Source organism: Salvelinus namaycush, chromosome 25, assembly GCF_016432855.1.
Source record: "Salvelinus namaycush isolate Seneca chromosome 25, SaNama_1.0, whole genome shotgun sequence".
Taxonomy (NCBI): domain Eukaryota; kingdom Metazoa; phylum Chordata; class Actinopteri; order Salmoniformes; family Salmonidae; genus Salvelinus; species Salvelinus namaycush.
Genome location: NC_052331.1, coordinates 7,235,850 through 7,262,592, shown reverse-complemented (window position 1 = coordinate 7,262,592; position 26,743 = coordinate 7,235,850). Strand labels below are relative to the sequence as shown.

At 44.9% G+C, this 26,743-nt stretch overlaps 1 protein-coding gene across 1 annotated transcript in view; it reads left to right on the top strand.

Moving 5' to 3' along the window:
* Positions 1-26,743, top strand: part of LOC120020581 (protein unc-13 homolog A-like) — an 87,237-nt gene that overhangs the window by 35,590 nt on the left and 24,904 nt on the right. Inside the window, exons 4-12 of the mRNA XM_038964285.1 lie at positions 2,284-2,383; positions 9,334-9,451; positions 9,836-9,959; positions 10,944-11,014; positions 11,231-11,285; positions 13,044-13,073; positions 19,771-19,975; positions 23,460-24,527; positions 26,216-26,270. Of these exons, the coding sequence (XP_038820213.1) occupies positions 2,284-2,383; positions 9,334-9,451; positions 9,836-9,959; positions 10,944-11,014; positions 11,231-11,285; positions 13,044-13,073; positions 19,771-19,975; positions 23,460-24,527; positions 26,216-26,270 (1,826 nt within the window). The remainder of the gene's footprint in view (positions 1-2,283; positions 2,384-9,333; positions 9,452-9,835; positions 9,960-10,943; positions 11,015-11,230; positions 11,286-13,043; positions 13,074-19,770; positions 19,976-23,459; positions 24,528-26,215; positions 26,271-26,743) is intronic.

Here is a 26,743-nt window from a genome sequence, read left to right as displayed (position 1 = left end):
TAACATAAAACAGGTCAGGAACGTGACAGGTATGAATACTTTCTAAAGAAACGGTATTTGTTTCTTGGGCACCTCCCTGCAGGGGGAGACCCCTCTCTCATCAAAGGCTATCCCATTGGATATTGTCTTATAGTAGCAATGGTTTACAGTCCCTGTAGGGCCGGTGGGCTCATGGCTACCTCTCGGGCACTGTTCAAAGAGATTTGCGACGGCATGTTGGGCCACTCCTCATAAATTTGAGGTTTTACAGACTAGACATCACTGCACCTTCGTTGGCGCATATTGTCCTCAGTGTCGGAGCCTCTGATGGGTGATGCTGTTGGGACTACCCTGGCTTTGAAGAGCATGTCTGCAATATGGGACTTGGCCATTTCCCCATATGTGATACATCGGGAAAAAAACTATTTGAAAGAGAACTTAAGGTTACTTTTGTTAGCCCGGTTCTCTGATAATATGAGTGCGACGTATCACCGCATTTCCCTGCTCGCAAGAGCACAAGGAATAGAGGCATGCTTGAGAATGACCAGAGGACTGGCAAGTGGCGCCTTACAAAGAGGAAAGGCCTCACCTCTTTCGCCATTCAATCTGTCTGTCTCCGACAGAGGTTGTGTGATTGGTTCTCCGTGTAGTGATTAACCTCGAACGAATCCCCATATGTGGTACAGTACCAGTCAAAAGTTTGGACACACCGACTCATTCAAAGTTTTTTCTTTATTTTCACAATTTTCTACGTTGTAGAATAATCAAAACGATGAAATAACACATGTAGTAACCAAAAAAGCATTAAACAAATATATTTGAGATTCTACAAAGGAGCCATCATTTGCCTTGACAGCTTTGCACACTCTTGGCATTCTCTCAACAAGCTTCATGAGGAATGCTTTTCCAACAGTCTTGAAGGAGTTCCCACATATGCTGAGCACTTGTTGGCTGCTTTTCCTTCACTCTGCGGTCCAACTCATCCGAAACAATCTCAATTGGGTTGAGGTTGGTGATTGTGGAGGCCAGGTCATCTGATGCAACACTCCATCACCCTCCTTCTTGGTCAAATAGCCATTACACAGCCTGGAGGTGTGTTGGGTCATTGTACTGTTAAAAAAAGAAATTATAGTCCCATTAAGCGTAAACCAGATGGGATGGCGTATCGCTGCAGAATGCTGTGGTAGCCATGCTGGTTAAGTGTGCCTGGTATTCTAAACAAATCACAGACAGTGTTACCAGCAAAGCACCATCACACCTCCTCCTCCTTGCTTCATGGTGGGAACCACACATGCAGAGATCATCTGTCCACCTACTCTGCATCTCACAAAGACACGACGTTTGGAACCAAAAATCTCACATTTTTACTCATCAGACCAAAGGACAGATTTCCACCAGTCTAATGTCCATTGCTCGTGTTTCTTGGCCCAAGCAAATAATTTCCTTTTTGTAGTGGTTTCTTTGCAGCAATTCCACCATGAAGGCCTGATTCACGCAGTCTCCTCTGAACAGTTGATGTTGATATGTGTACTTGAACTATGAAGCATTTAGTTGGTATGCAATTTCTGAGGCTGGTTACTCTCTAATGAATGTATCCTCTGCATCTGAGGTAAGTCTGGGTCCTTTCCTGTGGCATTCCTCATGAGAGCCAGTTTCATCACAGCGCTTGATGGTTTTTGCGACTGCACTTGAAGAAACTGTAAAAGTTCTTGAAATGTTCTGGATTGACTGACCTTCATGTCTAAAAGTAATGATGGACTGTCATTTCGCTTTGCTTATTTGAGCTATTCTTGCCATTATATGGACTTGGTCTTTTACCAAATAGGGCTATCTTCTGTATACCACCCCTACCTTGTCTCAACACAACTAATTGGTTCAAACGCATTAAGAAGGAAAGAAATTCCACAAATTAAGTTTTAACAAGGCACACCTGTTAATTGAAATGCATTCCAGGTGACTACCTCATGAAGCTGGTTGAGAGAATTCCAATAGTATGCAAAGCTGTCATCAAGGCAAAGGGTGGCTACTTTGAAGAGTCTCAAATATTAATATAAAATATAATATATTTTTGGTTACTACATGATTCCATATGTGTTATTTCATAGTTTTGATGTCTTCACTATTATTATACAATTTAGAAAATAGTACAACATTTAGAAAATGAGTAGGTGGGTTAAAGCTTTTGACTGGAACTGTACATTTCACTCATTATCAGAGAACCGGGGTTGTGAAAGTAACTTTGTTTTTTTTCTTTCTCCCTCACATAGAATTTCAGTTCTTTCTCTCTCTCTCTCCTCCTCACAGAGAAGTTCAACACGTACTTGACCCTGAAGGTGCAGAATGTGAAGAGCACCACCATCGCTGTCCGAGGCAGCCTGCCCAGTTGGGAGCAGGACTTCATGTTGTGAGTCCTCTCCTTCTCTATCACTCCATCACCGTCTCGTCACCATTCTCTCCATCTGTCTCTCATTTTCTTTGTCACTCCATCACCCCTCTGATTACATTTCCTCTTTCATCTCCATCTCTCTTTATCCTCCATCTACCTCCTTTTCCCTTCTACTGCTCCCTCATCCATCCTTTCTCCCTTGGTGCCTCTATCACTCACTCCCTCTCCACATTGGCTTCCTCCCAGCCCCTCTCTCTCCACTCCCCCTTGTCCTCTTCCTACCAAAGTGCACCTTGATCTCTTACTTACTTCCTTTTACTTTCTTCTCCTACTGTTCCCTCATCTTCGCTCGTCTTTCTCTTCCTCTTCTTTCATATTACCTTCTCTTTGGGGACGTTTCCATTTTCAGACTTGAACGGGGCACTTAGTAACAGCCAGTGTGCTAGTCAGTGAGTGTGGATGGTGTGTAGTGAACTAGTCAGTGAGTGTGGATGGTGTGTAGTGTAATAGTCAGTGAGTGTGGATGGTGTGTAGTGAACTAGTCAGTGAGTGTGGATGGTGTGTAGTGAACTAGTCAGTGAGTGTGGATGGTGTGTAGTGAACTAGTCAGTGAGTGTGGACGGTGTGGAGTGAACTAGTCAGTGAGTGTGGATGGTGTGTAGTGAACTAGTCAGCGAGTGTGGATGGTGTGTAGTGAACTAGTCAGTGAGTGTGGATGGTGTGGAGTGAACTAGTCAGTGAGTGTGGATGGTGTGGAGTGAACTAGTCAGCGAGTGTGGATGGTGTGGAATGAACTAGTCAGCGATTGTGGATGGTGTGGAGTGAACTAGTCAGCGAGTATGGATGGTGGGGAGTGAACTAGTCAGCGAGTATGGATGGTGGGGAATGAACTAGTTAGTGAGTATGGATGGTGGGGAGTGAACTAGTCAGCGAGTATGGATGGTGGGGAATGAACTAGTCAGCGAGTGTGGACGGTGTGTAGTGAACTAGTCAGCGAGTGTGGACGGTGTGGAGTGAACTAGTCAGCGAGTGTGGATGGTGTGGAGTGAACTAGTCAGCGAGTGTGGACGGTGTGGAGTGAACTAGTCAGCGAGTGTGGACGGTGTGGAGTGCACTAGTCAGTGAGTGTGGATGGTGTGTAGTGAACTAGTCAGTGAGTGTGGACAGTGTGGAGTGAACTAGTCAGTGAGTGTGGATGGTGTGTAGTGAACTAGTCACCGAGTGTGGACGGTGTGGAGTGAACTAGTCAGCGAGTGTGGACGGTGTGGAGTGAACTAGTCAGCGAGTGTGGACGGTGTGGAGTGAACTAGTCAGCGAGTGTGGATGGTGTGGAGTGAACTAGTCAGCGAGTGTGGATGGTGTGGAGTGAACTAGTCAGTGAGTGTGGATGGTGTGTAGTGAACTAGTCAGCGAGTATGGATGGTGGGGAGTGAACTAGTCAGCGAGTGTGGATGGTGTGGAGTGAACTAGTCAGCGAGTGTGGACGGTGTGGAGTGAACTAGTCAGCGAGTGTGGATGGTGTGGAGTGAACTAGTCAGCGAGTGTGGATGGTGTGTAGTGAACTAGTCAGCGAGTATGGATGGTGGGGAGTGAACTAGTCAGCGAGTGTGGACGGTGTGGAGTGAACTAGTCAGCGAGTGTGGATGGTGTGGAGTGAACTAGTCAGCGAGTGTGGATGGTGGGGAGTGAACTAGTCAGCGAGTATGGATGGTGGGGAATGAACTAGTTAGCGAGTATGGATGGTGGGGAGTGAACTAGTCAGCGAGTATGGATGGTGGGGAATGAACTAGTTAGCGAGTATGGATGGTGTGGAGTGAACTAGTCAGCGAGTGTGGATGGTGGGGAGTGAACTAGTCAGCGAGTATGGATGGTGGGGAATGAACTAGTTAGCGAGTATGGATGGTGGGGAGTGAACTAGTCAGCGAGTATGGATGGTGGGGAATGAACTAGTTAGCGAGTATGGACGGTGTGTAGTGAACTAGTCAGCGAGTGTGGACGGTGTGGAGTGAACTAGTCAGCGAGTGTGGATGGTGTGGAGTGAACTAGTCAGCGAGTGTGGACGGTGTGTAGTGAACTAGTCAGCGAGTGTGGACGGTGTGGAGTGAACTAGTCAGCGAGTGTGGATGGTGTGGAGTGAACTAGTCAGCGAGTGTGGACGGTGTGTAGTGAACTAGTCAGCGAGTGTGGACGGTGTGGAGTGAACTTGTCAGCGAGTGTGGACGGTGTGTAGTGAACTAGTCAGCGAGTGTGGACGGTGTGGAGTGAACTAGTCAGCGAGTGTGGATGGTGTGGAGTGAACTAGTCAGCGAGTGTGGATGGTGTGGAGTGAACTAGTCAGCGAGTGTGGACGGTGTGGAGTGAACTAGTCAGCGAGTGTGGACGGTGTGGAGTGAACTTGTCAGCGAGTGTGGACGGTGTGTAGTGAACTAGTCAGCGAGTGTGGACGGTGTGGAGTGAACTTGTCAGCGAGTGTGGACGGTGTGGAGTGAACTAGTCAGCGAGTGTGGACGGTGTGGAGTGAACTTGTCAGCGAGTGTGGACGGTGTGTAGTGAACTAGTCAGCGAGTGTGGACGGTGTGGAGTGAACTAGTCAGCGAGTGTGGATGGTGTGGAGTGAACTAGTCAGCGAGTGTGGACGGTGTGGAGTGCACTAGTCAGTGAGTGTGGATGGTGTGGAGTGAACTAGTCAGCGAGTGTGGATGGTGTGGAGTGAACTAGTCAGCGAGTGTGGACGGTGTGGAGTGAACTAGTCAGCGAGTGTGGACGGTGTGGAGTGAACTAGTCAGCGAGTATGGATGGTGGGGAGTGAACTAGTCAGCGAGTGTGGACGGTGTGGAGTGAACTAGTCAGCGAGTGTGGACGGTGTGGAGTGAACTAGTCAGCGAGTGTGGATGGTGTGGAATGAACTAGTCAGCGATTGTGGATGGTGTGGAGTGAACTAGTCAGCGAGTGTGGATGGTGTGGAGTGAACTAGTCAGCGAGTGTGGACGGTGTGGAGTGAACTAGTCAGCGAGTGTGGATGGTGGGGAGTGAACTAGTCAGCGAGTATGGATGGTGTGGAGTGAACTAGTCAGCGAGTGTGGATGGTGGGGAGTGAACTAGTCAGCGAGTATGGATGGTGGGGAATGAACTAGTTAGCGAGTATGGATGGTGGGGAGTGAACTAGTCAGCGAGTATGGATGGTGGGGAATGAACTAGTTAGCGAGTATGGACGGTGTGTAGTGAACTAGTCAGCGAGTGTGGACGGTGTGGAGTGAACTAGTCAGCGAGTGTGGATGGTGTGGAGTGAACTAGTCAGCGAGTGTGGACGGTGTGTAGTGAACTAGTCAGCGAGTGTGGACGGTGTGGAGTGAACTAGTCAGCGAGTGTGGATGGTGTGGAGTGAACTAGTCAGCGAGTGTGGACGGTGTGTAGTGAACTAGTCAGCGAGTGTGGACGGTGTGGAGTGAACTTGTCAGCGAGTGTGGACGGTGTGTAGTGAACTAGTCAGCGAGTGTGGACGGTGTGGAGTGAACTTGTCAGCGAGTGTGGACGGTGTGTAGTGAACTAGTCAGCGAGTGTGGACGGTGTGGAGTGAACTAGTCAGCGAGTGTGGATGGTGTGGAGTGAACTAGTCAGCGAGTGTGGATGGTGTGGAGTGAACTAGTCAGCGAGTGTGGACGGTGTGTAGTGAACTAGTCAGCGAGTGTGGATGGTGTGGAGTGAACTTGTCAGTGAGTGTGGACGGTGTGTAGTGAACTAGTCAGCGAGTGTGGACGGTGTGGAGTGAACTAGTCAGCGAGTGTGGATGGTGTGGAGTGAACTAGTCAGCGAGTGTGGACGGTGTGGAGTGCACTAGTCAGTGAGTGTGGATGGTGTGGAGTGCACTAGCCAGAGGGTCTGCACTAGTTTGACTGGTGTGTAGTCGGCTAATGAGTGTATACTAGCTTGACTGGTGTGTATTATGCAAGTAAAGGTGTACTACATTAGTTTGACTAATGTGAAGTGTGCCAGTGAGTAGGGCTGGGAATTGCCAGGGAACTCTCGATATGATACGATATTATCACGGTACTTAGGTGCTGATACGATATGTGTTACGGTTCTTACGATTCTCTGAATTCTATATGTATTAAGTATTGATGTTGCGATTTGATGTTCCAAACGTATTGCTCACTATATGTCTGCTGCAGAGAGACAAGTGAGAGCATGAGAAAATGGTTTTTGATTAGTCAGGTTAAATAAATGGCTCACTATTTAAAAATAATGATGGAGAACAAGCTATAGGATGAAAAATATTGGACTTTTCGCGCATGTACAGCCAATTAGCGCTGACTTACGCTGTCTACAGTAGCAAATATTTTACAAATCGATACTTGGAGTCTAATATCGATATAATATCGTCCCAAAATAATATTGCGATATGCAACCGTATACACATTTCCCCCTCATCACTACCAATGAGTAGTAGTTTGTCTGGTGTGTAGTGTGCCAGTAAGTGTGTTAGGTTGACTGGTGTGTATTGTGCTCGCTGGTGGGTTATGAAACGTGTAGCATGCGGCAGCAGGCAGGCTGGCTGACTGCAGATTAGCGTCCGTTGTGGTGTGGTTGCACCACGGAAAGTGTTATGTAAGACTCATATCCCTTTGTAATGGCTCCCAGTCCCTACCCTCAGTCACGGACACTAATGAAAATGGCACTTAAAAGTCACTACCCAGACTGGAAATCCCGCCAAACTCTTTTTTTAAATTAAAGTTCCCACTCTTTCCCTCCAGGCGCTGAATACAATCTCCACCTCCCTCCCTTTACTCTCTAGATGGCACTTCTCTCTCTTACATACACACACACGTACAGTTACACACACTTTCATGCTTTGTCTCCCGTTCCCTGCTCTCCTCTCTTGTTCTCGCCCACTTTCTTGTCCCCCCCCCCAGAGCATTTGAAATGCACTGCACTGTGGGGAAAAAAACAGGTCGAATTGCTATGGGAACATCAGTTTTAACACTTTCACACTTTAACACAGAAATCACATGTGTTTGTTGGCAGTTGTGGACATCATTGAGTTCCTTGTTTCAAACCAGTAACCACTGACGGGGATATTGGACTCGATAGAGTCGAGGGGGGGGGGCCGTGGGCTTTTTCTGTCTATAATGGATTATACTCTCCGAAAAGACAAGGTACTTGCCAAGGTGTTTAGCACCATTACCCCACAATGCCACGTACACGTCACACGATATTCAACATGAGATCGTAGGGCTCATGAGTGGGGCGTCCACAGCTACATGCATAAACTCATTTTCCACTTTCACAAACGTGTTCAGTCAGCACAGAAGAAGCATGCCATCTCAACTAATCCAATTGCTATTTGAGGTGGACCTTACAAGAAGATTTCGAAGGGAGAAGGGAATGATTGATTACTCAGGAAGTTCCTCAGAGCATCAAGGAGGCTGCAACTCTTCTGAGAAGGTAAGAAACAATCTAGCTGGTTGGTTTTAATCAGAATCTTGGTGGTATAGCCATTGGCATCATTTCAAAAAAAGAATGAAGGGTATGGAATGGCAAAATGTACTTTCTTAGCCAGCATAGGTTTTCAACTGACTTGCTTTAATGTGTAGGGTGCTGTACATGGTGCTGATAGAGTGCAGAGGAGATTTCGTGCCAACCTGTTACTTGGTCAAAAGCACTCAATGGTGTTGGCATTTGAACTTTTATGTTTCTTGTGGTATAGCGGGATACTGTATAAGCATAATTCAATATAATTCCAATACAAGAACCGAAATGACGCCCCTGGGTATAAATACATATAGGTATGTTTCATCATAGAAATGGATACATTCCACAATGGTTTTCATGGTTGTAGATGGAACTGTATGTTTTGGAAACGTGTTTATGGTAGGCTGGCATTGCTTAATTGATTACATGGGTCGAATTTGACCCTCTGTTGCTGTGTTCATTAGCGGCTTGGTTTTCCATGTTTGAAGTGGGCCTTTTAGGCCTATTTGTTTGGCAAGACGGCTGTGCATGGCTGCATCTCGCTGTAGTAGGCTGTAGGCTATGTTTTGGTTATTTGGATATCCATTTGTCTTTTGTTTACTGCGTTTGTTTGCTGTTAATGTAACTAGCTCAAATATAGATTGTGTCATGCCTTTATCCAGCTGATATTTAGTTTACTAGGACTACTACTTGGTACCTCTGTTTTGTTCTGTTAGCATTCATTCACTCGCAGTCGCAGTTGTCGGTATTCTAAGGCAAGCTGCTATCCAGTATTTGTTTTTGCATGCATTAATAACTAGGCTACTACTTTCAGCATTTAGTTAGCATTATTTTGGTAAGGCAGCTGCATTCACATAGGCTGTTTATAATAGGTGAATTAACCTATCTATCTTTTAGCCTACATTCATCGCCAGAACGGCCTTGTTTAGTGTGTAGGGCGATGTCCATTGACTGATACAGCGCAGCGGAACTAGGCTACAGATTTCGCACCAACCTGCCACTTCAAAAGCACTCAATTAATGGTTTCGGGGGTCTCTGCATTTGAACTTTGTTTATTGTGGTATAGTGTGATATAAGAAGAATTTCATATATATTTAAATGCAAGAACCCCCCCAAAATTGTGCCCCCTCACCGATTTCAATTGCCCCCTTAGTCACTTTATCCTGGGGCCAGGTCTGGGGTGTATTAACAAAGCTGTGTGTGCGTGTGCATGTGTGTGAGATTCATCTTTACAATCACACAGCACATTTTGATGTCCAACTCTGGGCCGTTTATGCCTCTGTTCAATCTAGTTTCTCCTCATCCCGTCCTTCACCCCTCTTCCCCTCCCTCTCTTCTTCCACTCAGTTTATTCCTGTCCTCCTGACACACACACAAGCGTTTCTCTCTCCTCCCCATTCTCTCTCCTGCTGTCTTTCCTCCTTTGTATTCTCTCCTCTGTACTGTCTTTTCTCTCTTTCATTTCCTTTTGTTCTGTCTCTCTCTCTCTCTCTCTCTAGTGAGATCAACAGGCTGGACCTGGGGCTGACGGTGGAGGTGTGGAATAAAGGGTTAATATGGGACACCATGGTGGGAACTGTGTGGATCCCCCTGCACAGCATCCGCCAATCAAACGTGGTACACTACACCCCCCCAATACTCATACTAGCATACTACTCAGTAAGCTACTATGTGAGCATGTCTCCCTAAGCCAGGGCAAAGCAACTCCTTGGGATAATGAAGTATACCAGCCATGGAATTAGAATTAGTGGAATGAAAATCAGAATGACTCACTGAATGAGTCCCCACAGAAAGCTCCAGGGACAGACATGTTCCCAGATCTGTTTGTGCTGTTTTACGAACTCTTTGTGACAATGGCCGTAGAAGAGTTGGTAAGACTGCACGAACAGATCTGGGACTTGACTAATGTTTTTGTATGCAGTACAACAATTGGGATCTAAATAACAAACGAACAATGATAATGAATGGTATATCAGGTCTATGCATTCTATTTCTGTGTAGGAGAGTCCGGGGGACTGGCTGACCCTGGACTCCCAGGCCATCATGGCGGACAACGATATCTGTGGAACCAAAGACCCCACCTTACACCAGGTGCTGCTGGACACACGCTTTGAACTGCCTCTGGGTGAGTAAGAGAGGGAACCAATGAAAGAATTAACAAACTAACGAACAGACGGATGGATGGATGGACACATTAACAAAGAAATTAATGAATAAATGGACAGACGAACAATTTAATGAATTAAGTAATGAATATACTTAATTGACCCCCATTTATACCCCAAAAACGTCTTGAAGTACAGTAATTTCCACATTCACAGTCATGCCACAGAAGCATCTTACAGTAAACATAATCACACCTGAACTGGCATTCTGATATTCTGATCTTTAACTGGGTTAGGGTCAGTTTCCCCAAAAACATAAAGATTATTTTCAGCACTAAAGCCCACTTGTAGGCTATGAATGAACAATAATCAAAAGATGTACTTAATTTTTTGGGGAAACTCACCCTTAACCAGTTTTATTAGATTCCATGTGTCCCCATACAAACACACTTATCTGTGTCGCTAGACTGGCTGCTTGTGTCCTTAACTTCAGGCTGTGGTCTCCAAGCATTGATTAGGTGTCATTTTACACTGCCTCCCATCCCCTGGTCAATACTGGTAAACTAACCCTGTCTGTCTGTCTGACTGAGCACCAGTCAAGTGGGGTTCTGGCTGAAAAGTCACACTCAATGTCTTTGGCAAGAATAGTTTTGAGGGGAATGGGTGTGATAGGCTAACCACCAATACCTATCCAAGTAAAAGCTTGGTGGAAAGCTTAATGGTAACTGCTAGCTGTGTGTGTGTGTGTGTGTGTGTGTGTGTGTGTGTGTGTGTGTGTGTGTGTGTGTGTGTGTGTGTGTGTGTGTGTGTGTGTGTGTGTGTGTGTGTGTGTGTGTGTGTGTGTGTGTGTGTGTGTGTGTGTGTGTGTGTGTGTTGATATACAGCTGATATACATCTTAGCGGCATTACAGATGCGTGTCGCGAGGGTACAAGCCTGTGTGTGTGTGTGCTGGTCAGCTGTGTGATTTATACTTTTTTTTAAATGGTGGGGCTCCTGTTTTCAGATATCCCTGAGGAGGAGGCGCGCTATTGGGCCAAAAAACTGGAGCAACTCAACGCCATGAGAGATCAGGATGTAAGCTGTTGTCGCACACATTTATGGATCACCCTCTATTATACAGTAGACTGAGTTTTCCCACTCTATGTATTTTCCCTTTATTGAGACAGATTTAAAATGACAGAGGGGGATACAGGCAGGTGGGACAAATGGCTTGAAGATTTGGAATGAGGTGTGAGAGGAGTACATGTGGTTAGAGACTTACGTGTGTATGTATTTCAGATTACTAACCAGTACTCATACCAAGAAGACCAGGAGCGACCACTTCCTGTTCCAGGGACACAGTGCTGTGAGTAATCCACCAATCACTGGGCTTGTCTGATAGACAGGGGTTAGCGATTAACCAAGGAGAGTCAACTATTCAATGTCACCCTGTCAGTTCAGTGCGAGGTATTTGGATTTCACTAGTGTGTCTTTGTGTGTTTGTTTGCATGTCTGTGTGTGTATCCACATTGATCAAGTGAAACGTCAATATGAGTATTAGTTATACAGAGGCACTGGATGCAGAGTTTCTGATGGTGTCAAAGTCTACTGGGCGTGGTGACACAGCTCTCGGGGGGGGGGGGGGCTATGGCTCTGCTTGTCTGCCCATGACTCGTCTTAGACAGACAAGCCCCACTGAGTCTTCCTACGCTGCGCACACACACAGAGCTCAGCAAACTAGTCTCCATGTTGGCATCAAAAATATTCCATAACAATGCACGGCACTCTTTAGCCAAAAGTTCCCTTGCAGCACACCATACAATAACAGTAGTAAGACAGTGTAAACCAGCCATCCCCAATAGGTGGCCTGTAATTTGTTCACCTACAATTTGTTCACCAAGAAAAGCTCAAATTGATTTTAATTTAGGCAATCTGTTCCCAAGTATTCCCACGCATAAATACAGTTGCGTATGTGATCGTATACCAATGAAATCAAGGTTAGAAATTATTCTGTTTTTGTCAAATACTATATCTGTTTGTGATTCTTGCTGTCAATTTGCAGTGTACAAATGATTTATAACAATGTTCCGGCCCCCCGACCATCTGCTGAAGGAAAAGCCCACAGCTGAATGTAATTGGGGACCTCTGGTGTAAATGGTTCAATTAAGCCAGCAGCATACCACCCTGCATACCACTGCTGGTTTACTTCTGAAGCTAAGCAGGGTTGGTCCTGGTCAGTCTCTGGATGGGAGACCAGATGCTGCTGGTAGTGGTGTTGGAGGGCCAGTAGGAGGCACTCATATCCCAAGGGCAGTTATTGGGGACGCTGCCCTGTGTAGGGTGCTGTCTTTTGGATGGGACGTTAAACGGGTGTCCTGACTCTCTGAGGTCATTAAAGATCCCATGGCACTTATTATAAGAGTAGAGGTGTTAACCCTGGTGTCCTGGCTAAATTCCCAATCTGGCCCTCAAAACATCACAGTCACCTAAGAATCTCCAGTTTACAATTGGCTCATTCATCCCCCTTCTCTCCCCTGTAACTATTCCCCAGGTCGTTGCTGTAAATGAGAACGTGTTCTCAGTCAACTTACCTGGTAAAATAACGGATAAATTTAAAATTTAAAAATTAAAGTGTTCTGAAAGCCATGAAATTATCATTATAAGGGCACAAGGCGAGACCCAGAATCAGACACGGGAGGCAGATGGTTTGAGTCTCTGATATTTATTATAATCCAAGGGGTAGCCAAGAGAGGGGTTGTGGACAGGCAAAATATCAAAACCAGGTCAGAGTCCAGGAGGTACAGAGTGGCAGGCAGGCTCAAGGTCAGGGCAGGCAGAATATTCAGGGTGGCGGGTTCAGAGTCCAGACAGGCAAGGGTCACAACCGGGAGGACTAGCAAAACAGAGAGAAGGAAAAAGCAGGAGAACAGAAAAAACCACGCTGGTTGACTTGACGAACAGACAAGCAGGGAACACAGGAATAAGTACCCAGGAACTAATGAGGAAAACAGATGGGTGGAGACAATCACAAAGACAGGTGAAACAGGTCATGGTGTGACAATCATATTCCTAATGTTTCATAATTAAGACAGAATCCTTCTCAAAATGTTCTGTTTCTTTGTAGGTAACTGGAGTCTGTGGGGAGACCAACAAAGTGAGTACCCTTAAAGGGACATTTCACAATTTTTCAACTTCATATTCATCATCTACAGCACCACACCAACATCAATATATGTGATAAGGGCGCATCAACCAATTAGTAGGAAATGCCTACTCACAATTGGTCATAATCACACGATGCACACTGATGTCATTGGAAATGCTTATCTTCCTCTATCTTTTTTACTACAAAACAAAAACACACCAATTTCACATACAGTGAATTATGAAAGTATTCCGACCTCTTCCCTTTTTTCACATGTTGTTACTTTACAGGCTTATTCTAAAATTGACTAAATAAAACATTTTTCTCATCAATCTACACACAATAACCCATAATGACAAAGCGAAAACAGGTTTTTAGAAATGTTTGCAAATTTGTAAAACCTTCAAAACAGAAATACCTTATTTACATAAGTATTCAGACCCTTTGCTATGAGACTTGAAATTGAGCTCCGGTGCATCCTGTTTCCATTGATCATCCTTGTCATGTTTCTACAACTTGATTGGAGTCCACGTGTGGTGAATTCAATTGATTTGACATGATTTGGAAAGGCACACACACCTGTCTATATAATGTTCCATAGTTGACAGTGCAAAACCAAGCCATGAGGTCGAAGGAATCGTCCTTAGAGCTCCGAGACAGGATTGTGCCCAGGCACCGATCTGGGGAAAGGTACCAGATCTGTGCAGCATTGAAGGTCCCCAAGAACACAGTGGCCTCCATTCTTAAATGGGATTTTGGACCGGGGGAGAAGGGCCTTGGTCAGGGAGGTGACCAAGAACCCGATGGTCACTCTGACAGAGCTCCAGAGTTCCTCTGTGGAGATGAGAGAACCTTCCAGAAGAACAACCATCTCTGCAGCACTCCACCAATCAAGCCTTTATGGTAGAGTGGCAAGACGGAAGCCACTCCTCAGTAAAAGGTACATGACCGCCTGCTTGGAGTTTGCCAAAAGGCACCTTAAGGACTCTGACCATGAGAAACAAGATTCTCTGGTCTGATGAAACCAAGATTGAAAACACTGGCCTGAATGCCAAACGTCACATCTGGAGGAAACCTGGCACCATCCCTACGGTGAAGCATGGTGGTGGCAGCAACATGCTGTGGGGATGTTTTTCAGTGGCAGGGACTGGGAGACTAGTCAGGATTGAGGGAAAGATGAATGGAGCGAAGTACAGAGAGATCCTTGATGAATATCTGCTCCAGAGCGCTCGGGACCTCAGACTGGGGCGAAGGTTCACCTTCCAACAGGACAACGTCCCTAAGCACACAGTGAAGACAACGCAGGAGTGGCTTCGAGACAAGTCTCTGAATGTCCTTGAGTGCCACATGGGATTATGAAGAAATTATGAAAGAGAACTGGTATCCTGATTACATATACTGTGACTAAAATACCATATTGCTAAACTCTTCCAGAATAACCTCCAACCCACTCTCTTGTGTGGGAAAAGCTCAGTATGCCTCTTCTGTTAACACAGAAAAATGAAGGATTAAAAACGCTGATAGCACTCTGGGTGACCTGGAGAGATGAGCTCTATAGGAGTTCTATGGTTGGAGTTAAGATGGTCCACATTAGCTGGGATAGCCCCTGTGCTGAGTGGGCACTGTGAATGAGTGGTTTCTGCAAGTCATGCTTCTGCAGCATTTTAAAAAGATATTCCTCTGTGGTACAATAAACTAATGAAGTTCTCTTTTCAATCTTCGGTCCACTTAGTGTCAATGGTTCTTTAAAGCTGGGTTCACACAGACCATGTGGCATAATTGAGACTCATCTCAACAGACAGACATCTTTGATGTTAAATATGGACCTTCTTGATGTCTGGGTGCGTGACACGAGCCCTGATATTCTGGTTCTCACAGAGACCTGGCTCAGTTGTTAGATTATGGATAAGGACCTTGAAATAACTGATTACAACATTTTCAGGTGTGATAGATGGACAAAAGGGGAAGGGGTGGCTATATATGTGAAATCAACACAGAATATTTGTCTTGACTTTAACCTGACTCAACTAATTTCCAAACCAACCTGGATTTTTGCACGAATTGCAAAATTCATATGATTTTATACAAATTGCTAAATGTGTAACATGTCACATGAAAAGGATGACGTAGTACACAATTGGAGGACATAGTACACAAAAAACGGGGACCATTTATTACTCGTGAGCACCACTTTCAAAACTCCTGGCTGAAATGATACAAAAGTTTGAGAATGCATCTTTAATGTAAGACACCTATCAAATTCCTCACTCATTGATCCAGGTATTTTTCTGCCATTGTAATTCTTTGGAGTTGGTCAGCTAAGCATTTTTTCAGGTTCCCTAAAAATGTGTAAAAAATATATATATATAATTTTGGGATGGAAAAACGCTTTCAGTGTAAACTTAAACGACTTAAAACCAGATATAAAGTACAGTTGAAGTTGGAAGTTTTTACGTACACCTTTGCCAAATACATTTGAACTCAGTTTTTCAAAATTCCTGACATTTAATCCTAGTAAAAATTCCCTGTCTTAGGTCAGTTAGGATCACCACTTTATTTTAAGAATGTGTAATGTCAGAATAATAGTAGAGTGATTTATTTCAACCTATTTTTTTTCATCACATTCTCAGTGGTTCAGAAGTTTACATACACTCAATTAGTATTTGGTAGCATTGCCTTTAAATTGTTTAACTTGGGTCAGATGTTTCAGATAGCCTTCCACAAGCTTCCCACAATAAGTCGGGTGAATTTTGGCCCATTCCTCCTCACAGAGCTGGTGTAACTGAGCCAGGTTTGTAGGCCTCCTTGCTCAGTGCACCAGTCCCTCCTGCAGCAAAGCACCTCCACAACATGATGCTGCCACCCCCGTGCTTCACGGTTAGGATGCTGTTCTTCGGCTTGCAGGCATCCCCCCCCTTTCCTCCAAACATAACGATGGTCATTATTGCCAAACAGTTCTATTTTTGTTTCATCAGACCAGAGGACATTTCTCCAAAACGTACGATCTTTGTCCCCATGTGCAGTTGCAAACCGTAGTCTGGCTTTTTATGGCGGTTTTTGAGCAGTGGCTTCTTCCTTGCTGAGTGGACTTTCAGGTTATTTCGATATAGGACTCGTTTTACTGTGGATATAGATATTTTTGTACATGTTTCCTCCAGCATCTTCACATGTCAAGCAAAGAGGCACTGAGTTTGAAGGTAGGCCTTGAAATACATCCACAGGTACACCTCCAATTGACTCAAATGATGTCAACTATCAGAATCTTCTAAAGCTATGGCATCATTTTCTGGAATTTTCCAAGCTGTTGAAAGGCACAGTCAACTTAGTGTATGTTAACTTCTGACCCACTGGAATTGAGATACAGTGAAATAATCTGTCCGTAAACATTACTTGTGTCATGCACAACGTAGGTGTCCTAACCGACTTGCCAAAACAAACTATAGTTAGTGTGGTTGAAAAACGAGTTTTAATGACTCCAACATAAGTGTATGTAAACTTCAACTGTATGTAATATAATCTTTGAGAATTAACAATCATCAAAATAAAACGGTCAGGGAGAATAGAAATTCCCAAAACAGTGAATTTAGCAGTATGGCTTTTGTTATTATGTTTGCGCAAAATAATGCAGCATTAGCCATGGCAAAATGTCATAGAAAAAGTTAAACATTTTCTCTCAGATCCATGGCAAAATGTAAAGAATAATAGGAAATTTGCTTTAAAACTGCAAAAGTTTCTCTCAGCTCCATGGAGAATTGCAGGAAATAAGGCTTTAAAATGCAACAACAAAAATTCTCTACAATTTAGCCATGCCGATGGCCCAATCATGGCCATTGCCTAAACCCCTTTTTGATCCAGAAAAAAACCCTGTGATCTTATTCTGAGAAACTGCACAAGTACTTGTCAAATGGTGTCTTTGCTAATGCAATTAACGATCACTCTCCTATTGCCTGTATTAGAGATACAAAGCAGAAAAATACGGATCCTCGTGTAATTATGAAAATACATATGAAAATTGTCTTTCCCCAATGGTAGAGTATTGCTCTGAGCTTTCCTTTGTCAGTTGCATACCTGACCCTGAATTAACCTTGGAATTCTTCTCATTTATCTTTGTCTCTCTGGCGGATAGACATGCCCCCTTTAAATGCCTTGGAGTTAAAAAAAAGGAAGAAATCCTTTGTTCTCTTCAAAGCTTTCTGACTTCATTATAATGAGAAATCAGGCCTGGACTGTCAGCTTCTCAGGCAAATGAGAAATAAATGCACTTCCTCAATTAAGAAAGCGAAGTCGAGCTACTTTCTAAATTCTATTTCAGACACTGCTAATGATCCAGCTACATTTAGGGAAATAGTTAATGCACTGAACCGTGGAAATTCCACCAATTTCCTACCTAATCAAGTTCTTTCTGGCACTGGCATCATTACTGAACAAAGTTAGATAAGTGATACATTTAATTAGAATTGTATCTCTGCAGGATTCTTATTTGAAAGAAATAGTGGTTTAACTGACCCTTTAGTTAGTTTAGTTTAGTCAGACCACTGTCTTCCCCTCTCCCAACCATTAGTTGGCTTAATGGAAACCCTGTCAACTACAATACAATCATTTCATACATTTTCTGTTTTTGATGTACTAAACGCCTCGCCTTGATTCGCTTGACAACTTCTTAGTGCAGCTTTCTGCCCCTCTTATTGCGCAATCATTGACACATTTTTTACTTGATGATTGTCTCTGGTGCTATCCCTATGGTCTGGAAAGTGGCCCATGTTCTCCCCATTTACAAAGGTGGTGACCCTTGTGAACTTAATAATTATTGCCCTATTTGTAAACTTTCTTGCCTAGCTAACATGTTTGAATTCTTGATACAGTATTTCTTAACTTCCAAATCTATTCTAAATGTACATCAGGGGAACTTCAGACCAGGGCATAGTACCATCACAGCAGCATCACTGGTTTTACATGATGTCGTAAATTGTTTGGCTAGGAAGAAACACTGTCCTGCTGTATTCATTGACTGGTCTAAAGCATTCAAAACTGTCATCCACTCTTTACTAATTCAAACGTTGTCTGTAATTGGCCTGGATCAGGCATCATGTAACGGTTTAAACACTACCTGACAAACAGGACACTGTGTATTTTTTGATGGTGTTAAATCAAGTTTCCTTGATATTACGAAAGATGTCCCACGGGTATATTTTAGGTCCTCTACTTTTTACTGTCAATATAAATAATATTGGTCAATCTGCAACAAAAAAATAACATACACTTGTATGTAGATGACACTGTTGTGCTATTGCCCGCGAGGTTTCCCGGGCTTTTTCCGAGCTGCAATCTGCCTATTGTTGCTTTGCAGAAAGCCTTTGTTAAACTGAAATGGGTACTTAATACAGGTAAAACAAAGTACATGATGTATTCCAATTCACTCAAAAATATATCTGAGGTTTTACGTATATGTACATTGTATGGTGCACACATTGATCATGTCTCCTCTTATAAATATCTGGGCATCTGGATTGATGAAAAGTTATCTTTTTAAAAGCATATGGATGAGTTAGTTAAGCAGTTGAGAATAAAAATAGGCTTCTTTTCTAGAACTAGATCATGCCTATCCCTGAACAGCCGAAATCAGATAATTCAGTCAACTTTCCTGCCAGTGCTAGACTACGGTGACACAATATATATGAATGCAGCTGCCACTACACTGAAACGATAAGAGACAGTTTACCACAGCCCACTTCGCTTTATTACGGGCCACAGGTTCAGTACACATTATTGCATCCTATATCAGAAAGTAGGCTGGCCCTGTTAAGTCTCGTAGATCGATACACTGCTCCATTTTTGTTTATAAAGCCCTCTTGCATAAACTTCCGACATACCTTCTTTGTTAAATTACAGACATATGAGTCATCAGAACACAGGGATGGCTAACTCTAGAGATCCCATTGATCTCTACGGAGTTAGGTAAATCTGCATTCAGTTTTTTTTGCGCCCCGTGTATGGAATGATCTGCAGAGCTCTCTGCACCTTGATGCTCTTTTACCTCTAGGCCAGTTCAAGTTGTTGATGGAGAACATCCATCTTGAGGAATGTGATTGCTTAAATTTCTTGTAAATATTGCATGTTTTTTGTTACTTTTGTTTTTGTAAATGTTGTATAATTTATGTACATACACGGCTCCCTTGCAAAAGAGGCCTTGGTCTAAATGGGATTTCCCTGTTAAAATGAAGGTTAAATAAATAAAATCTGGATTCCAACAGTCTGGCAGTATGACCGCGGCAAGATTTTGTCAGATTCCTATGTGAACAGGTTCCAATGTTTTAAAATCTGAACACAACAGACAAAATCTGAACCAGCCCAAATGAGCTGAGTCTAGACTGTCCATGTGAACGACAGTCCCAGATCTCCACAATGTAAATGTAGCTTTAGTCTCACCCACTCTCTCCTATACCCACTCTCTCAGGAGGGACAGCTTCACTTTCACTTTCAGGTCTAAGTTAGTCCCTGATTAGAGGGAGAGAATAGAAAGAATCAGTGTTGCAGACCTCCATTATGTTCATTGATCAGTTATTCTCATATGTCTGGTTCCTCTCAAGGTTTCTTCCTGCCCCAAGGGAGTTGTCCCTCCCTCCCTTGTCACTATTCCTCTAGGATAATCAGGGCCCTGATTTAATTGAATAATAATTGATTGAATGTGTTCCCCCCTCCCCTCCAGATGAGGACCCAGACAGTGCTGTGGATGACAGAGACAGTGACTATCGCAGTGAGACCAGTAACGGCATTCCTCCTCCTTACTACACGACGTCCCAGCCCAATGCCTCCGTCCACCAGTACCCCATCAGAGACCAGCAGAACCGCCCCTCCTCCTACCCCACCTCTAACAGCTGTGACCCCCTCGACTACCACCAGAGGGCCATCAGGTGTGATCCTACTCCCCTCTATTTGTTTGCTGCCTGATCTCCTGCTCCAGCTCAGTGCTTGCCTTGCGGGCCTGTTCCCCTCGGGCTGAGGAAAAGACACACTCCCCTGCCTAGGTTCCCTGACTTGGTTCCCTGACTGAGTTCCCTGGCCTGTCTCTCTCTCTCTTGCTGCTTCTTCATGCATTATTCAACAAACAATCTCATGGTCAATAGTGTGTGTGTGCGTGTGTGTGTGTGTGGCCAGCCATGTCCGAAATGTGGCTTGCCTACTACTTTCCTAAACTAAATACTGTGTACTAATCGTACTACATACTATTTAGAACGTACTGTTTAGTACAAACGTAGGCAGTAAGCAACAAATATCAACATACTAATTTTCGCCTTCTCAGTATGGAGTAGTATGACATCGTGGCATTTAAAGCATACACATAATATAGTTCACGAAAGTTTAACTTCATCCAGTTAGCATAACATCATTCACATTGTTTCCTATTCTACGGGCATAGTGCGAATGAATACAAACAAATCATCATCACCATAGCATATTTTTTCTTCTGCTCTTTCCTATTAGCCATGTGAGGAATGGCATTCACTTATTTACCTTATAGCCTATAAGCACGGAACAATAATATACATTCCTCAGGCTTGCTGTTTAACCTATGGGCTCACTTTTGCAATTATCACATTCCTCCCTCTCAACCAATGGGCGTAAATCTTTGGATATATTTATATGTCAACTTACCCTCGTTCTCTCAATTGCTATTTTCGCCAACCATCCACCTCCCCACTAGCTATAATAACTTTAGGGCCGTTATTTTGGGGGTTTTGATGTGAACACACCAGCCAGCTGGTCTGCGCATGCTCTGAGGACGCGGCTAGGGATGTTGTCTGTGCCAGCAGCTTTGTGAGGGTTAACACATTTAAATGTCTTACTCACATCAGCCGCAGAGAAGGAGATGGGGGGCCCGCAGTCCTTGTTAGCGGGCTGCATCGGTGGCACTGTATTATCATCAAAGCGGGCAAAGAAGGTGTTTAGTTTGTCTGGAAGCAAGACTTCGGTGTCCGTGACGTGGCTGGTTTTCTTTTTGTAGTCCGTAATTGCCTGTAGACCCTGCCACATACGTCTTGTGTCTGAGCCGTTGAATTGCGACTCCACTTTGTCCCTATACCAACATTTTGCTTGTTTGATTGCCTTGCGGAGGGAATAACTACACTGTTTATATTCGGCCATATTCCCAGTCCTCTTTCAATGGTTAAATGCGGTTTTTCAGTTTTGCTCGAATGCCGCCATCCATCCATGGTTTTTTGTTAGGGTAGGTTTTAATAGTCACAGTGGGTACAACATCTCCAATGCACTTCCTTATTAACTCACTGAGTCAGCGTATAGATCAAGGTTATTGTCTGAGGCTGCCCAGAACATTTCCCAGTCCGCGTGATCAAAACAATCTTGAAGCATGGATTCCGATTGGTCAGACCAGCGTTGAATGGTTCTAGTCACGGGTAGATCCTGTTTGAGTTTCTGCCTATAGGACGGTAGGAGCAAGATGGAGTCGTGGTCCGATTTTCCGCATCGTGGAAAGAGTAGCAGTGGTCCAGTGTATTGCCTGCACGAGGTGTGTTGGTTCAATGTCCTGTTGAAAAACAAGTGATAGTCCCACTAAGCACAAACCAGATGGGATGGCGTATCGCTGCAGAATGCTGCGGTAGCCATGCTGGTTAAGTGTGCCTTGAATTCTAAATAAATCAGTGTCACCAGCAAAGCATCCCCACACCATCACACCACCTCCTCCATGCTTCACGGTGCGAACCATACATGCAGAGATCATCCATTCACCTACTCTGCGTTTCACAAAGACACAGCGGTTGGAATAAAAAATCTCAAATTTGGACTCATCAGACCAAAGGACAGATTTATAATCCTTTCTAATCCTGTCCATTGCTCGTGACTCTTGGCGCAAGCAAGTCTTCTTCTTATTGGTGTCCTTTTAGTAGTGGTTTCTTTGCAGCAATTCGACCATGAAGGCCTGAGTCAAATAGTCTCCTCTGAACAGTTGATGTTGAGATGTGTCTGTTACTTGAACTCTGTGAAACATTTATTTGGGCTGCAATTTCTGAGGCTGGTAACTCTAATGAACATTTCCTGTGCAGCAGAGGTAACTCTGGGTCTTCCTTTCCTGTGGCGGTCCTCATGAGACCCAGTTTCATCATAGCGCTTGATGGTTTTGCGACTGCACTTCAAAAAACTATCAAAGTTCTTGAAATTTTCCGGATTGACTGACCTTCATGTCTTAAAGTAATGATGGACTGTTTCTCTTTTGCTTATTTGAGCTGTTCTTGCCATAATATGGACTTGGTCTTTTACCAAATAGGGGTGGATACTTTGAAGAATCTCAAATATAAAGTATATTTTGATTTGTTTAACACTTTTTTGGTTTCTACATGATTCCATATGTGTTGTTTCATAGTTTTGATGTCTTCACTGTTATTCTACAATAGTAAAAATAAAGAAAAACCCTTGAATGAGTAGGTGTGTCCAAACTTTTGACTGGTACTTTACATTGAACAACAGAGCAGCTTTTCGGTATGTTTTGTTATTTTTGTATAACAACAACTCGACGACGAAGTTGGCTCTTTTACAGTGGAGGTCAATTGGAAAGAATGTTTGTTTTCCCCAAATTTTGGGAGAGGAGAATTCCTTATTTTTACGTGAATATTGACTCGGAGTGTAGGGCTACCTGCCATCACATCTGGCTCCAAGGATCTTCCCTCGGAGACGAGGCCATTCCCCAAACTATTTAATAAAATGTCATATTGCATTCTGTCTTTGTTGTTCATTCAGTCAACCCTGTATTGGATTGAACTATAAAACGTTATATTTTCGGATACCCAAAAAGCCTACTATTTAAAATGCAAGTATGGGTATTCGGACATGGCCAGTGAGTGTTTATGAGTGTGTCTGTATCCTTTCCTTTACATTTCTCTCTTCTCTGCTCACCCCCTCTCTTGCACCTTCTCCCTCTCTCTCTCCCTCTCTCAATATTTTTTTTAATAGCTTAATTTAACATGGAGTATACTGTAAATACTCCTGTGTTTGTTCCCTGTGAGGATGCTTGTTCTTTTTAATTTGTTAGCTTTCTGGAGGCCCCTCACCATTCTGCTCTATTTATTTATTTCTCTCTCTATTTCCCTTATTTTATTTATCTCTCTGTCTGATACTGCTGTTGCAATTAACTCTCATTGATTAACCATCAGTTTTACCTTCACGGTCAGTTGTTATAGCAGAGCGTTTTACTATTGCTCAGGGATGGAAAGTCTCTCCATGTTGGTTACTGCTTCTTCTTATTTTTTCCTTCCTTCCCTCTTCCGTGTTCCTCCACCCTGTCTCTCATCCTCTCTCCACATTCTCACTTCCATCCCTTCTCGCTTCTCTCTCTCTCTCCCCATTTATCTTCGTTTCCCTGTCTTGCTCCCCCTTCCTCTCCAGTCCGACGGGAAGCTATGCGTCGTCGGCAGAGTTGAGTCACTGCAGCAGCCAGCTGAGTGAGGAGGAGTACGAGCCGGAATACAGAGAGAGAGACCCTTATGATGAGAATGACTCCTACCACTCCTGCCACTCCTCTGTCAGCTACAGCAAAGGTTCTCCCGACTGGGACCCCGATGAGACCCAGGGGGCGTACAGTGACGAGGGGGGCTACAGTAAGGACGGGGGCGAGGAGGGGGCCATCTATGAGGAGGATGACAGGGGTCTGTATGAGGAAGAGGTGGCGTATGAAGGAGAGGAGGGGCACATATATGACGATGAGGATTACCTTCTGGATGGGACCCTCAGTGAGGATATAGAGGTCCCGTACACCCCTACCCCCACCAGCACGGCACCCCTCACACTGGACGTCCCAGGTGCTTCTAGACCCCCCCTGCAGAAACAGCCCTCTCTGCATCAACAGCAGGCTCCACCCAGCCAACCGCCCAGCCATGCCTCAAATCAGGCCCACCCTCCGGGCATGGCTCCAGGAGGACAGCCCTCGGGACAGCCACCCACCCAGGCCCCTCAAGCCCAGTCTCATCCCCAGCCAGCTCCTGCCCCAGCCCAGTCCTTCTTCTCCATGGCCAAACCCTTCTCAGCAGCAGTAACAGGCCTGGCCTCCTCTTTCCTGTCTTCTGGAGTCCCTACTGCCCAACCTGCTCAGGCTCACCTCCCAGCTTCACAACCCCAGCCCCAGTCTGCCTCCTCCATCCCCCCATCTCACCCCGCCACTGCCTCCCATGGGCCCCAGTCCACAACCACTGGCCCCCCCTCTCAGCTGACCTCCTCCACTGCCTCTCCCTCTCAGGCCCAGCCCCTTGCCCCTACAACCACCCAATCAGAGGGCCCTGATGCCGAACCCCCCCTGCCGGAGGACCAACTCCTCCTAGAGGAAGACAAACCCCTTCCCCCCAAAATTAGGACCCCCACCCCGACAGAGGAGGAGCACCCTATGGAAGATGAGGACCAACGGTATGACGAGAGTCGCCCCCCCACCCCCGTAGAGGAGGAGGAGCCCCTCCCAGAGAGGTAAACCCCCATCTCAAATCTTTTTCTGTTCTCCATGCGCAGAAGGGGCTTTGTTTATTGGGCCACCATATTGGGTGGACTGTGAAAAAGCACATAGGGGTGCGTCTGAAATGGCCCCCTATTCCCTTCCAGTGCACTACTTTTGACCAGGGACGTTTTGACGAAGTGTCTTGATTAACCCCACAGAACCCCCCTCCTTCCCCCTTAAAAACACATTTAAAAAAAAAACTTGCCTTTCCTGAAATAACACTTGCGCTTGTCTTTTCCTACTAGCACTGACTGCTGATAGCTGCTTTATTGAGGATAAAATGTACTTACTTTGACTGTGAGATGTGGTTGTCTCACCTAACTACACTACATAACTAAAAGTATGTGGACACCTGCTCGTCAAACATGTCATTCCAAAATCATAGGTATTAATATGGAGTTGGTCCCCCCCTTTGCTGCTATAACAGCCTCCACTCTTTTGGGAAGGCTTTCTACTAGATGTTGGAACATTGCTGCGGTATTAGTGAGGTCAGGCACTGATGTTCGGTGATTAGGCCTGGCTCGCAGTCGGCATTCCAATTAATCCCAAAGGTGTTCGATGGGGTTGAGGTCAGGGCTCTATGCAGGCCAGTCATGTTCTTCCACACCGATCTTGAAAAACCATTTATGTATGGACCTCGCTTTGTGCATGAGGGCATTGTCATGCTGAAACAGGAAGGGCCTTCCCCAAACTGTTGCCACAAAGTTGGAAGCACAGAATCATCTAGAACGTCATTGTAGCGTTAAGATTTCCCTTCACTGGAACTAAGAGGCCTGAACCATGAAAAACAGCCCCAGACCATTATTCCTCCTCCACCAAACTTTACAGTTGGCACTATGCATTCGGGCAGATAGCATTCTCCTGATATCCGCCAATACCAGATTCGTCCGTCGGACTGCCAGATGATGAAGCGTGATTAATCACTCCACTGCTCCAGAGTCCAATGGCGGCGGGCGTTACACCACTCCAGCCGACTCTTGGCATTGCGCATGGTGATCTTAGGCTTGTGTGCGGCTGATCGGCCATGGAAACCCATTTCATGAAGCTCCCGACAAACAGTTATTGTGCAGACGTTGCTCCCATTGGCAGTTTGGAACTTGGTAGTGAGTGTTGCACCCAAGGACAGACGATTTTTACGCCCTACGCGCTACAGCACTCGGCGTTTCCATTCTGTGAGTTTGTGTGGCCTACCACTTTGCGGCTGAGCCGTTGTTGCTCCTAGACGTTTCCCTTCACAATAACAGCAATTACAGTTGACTGGGTCAGCTCTATCAGTGCAGAAATGTGACGAACTGACTTGTTGGATAGGTGGTATCCTATGATGATGCCACATTGAAAGTCACTGAGCTCTTCAGTAAGGCTCTGCCAATGTTTGTCTATGGAGATTGCTTGGCTGTGTGCTCGATTTTACACACCTGTCAACAACGGTGTGGCTGAAAGAGCCAAATCCACTAACTTTATGGGATGTCCACGTACATTTGTATATATAGTGTACCTGACTAAAATGTAGAGAAATGTACAAATGTTCAAAAGTAATGCACTATATAGGGGCAAGGGGGCAATTTCGGCCCCAGATATAGAGTTGTTCTCAGACCTGCTCTTATCCTTGTAGTCCTCCTGTAGATGAGGAGCCCAAGGAGCCGGTGGACCCGTCCGTAAGGGCTAGGGAGAACTGGCGACGAATCATCGACAAGGTCCAACAGCAGCTTCAAGAGGTAAGGTATCACACTCAAACCTTGTTCCCATGTCCCAGTCCTATACTACTGTCCCTACGCCTGATCCAGCCCCAGTCATATCCACATCCCTAAGCCTAAGCCTAACCTCAACTTCAACCCCAGCCCTATCCACGGTCCTCTTGTCCTATCCCCCAGCCCCATCCCCTAACCCTTGCCTAACACGCCAGCCCTAAATTCAGCCCCGGCCCTATCTAGTCTACCAACCCACTCCTACCAGCCTAGTTTCCAATCCTACCAGCCTTGTTTCCAGCCCCAGTCCCATCCAAAGCGCTTCATCCAGGTGTGGAGAAGAAGAGAGGGGACAGTAGCAGAAACATTCTAAAAGTCTCTAAGTACTTTCTGCACAGCTTTGAAAAATGAATGTGATATGCATTATTTACTCCAAACGCTAGAGTGAATGGGTTCCCGAGAGTATTTTGAAAGTACATTTAGATACCGCAGTGCAGACCTAA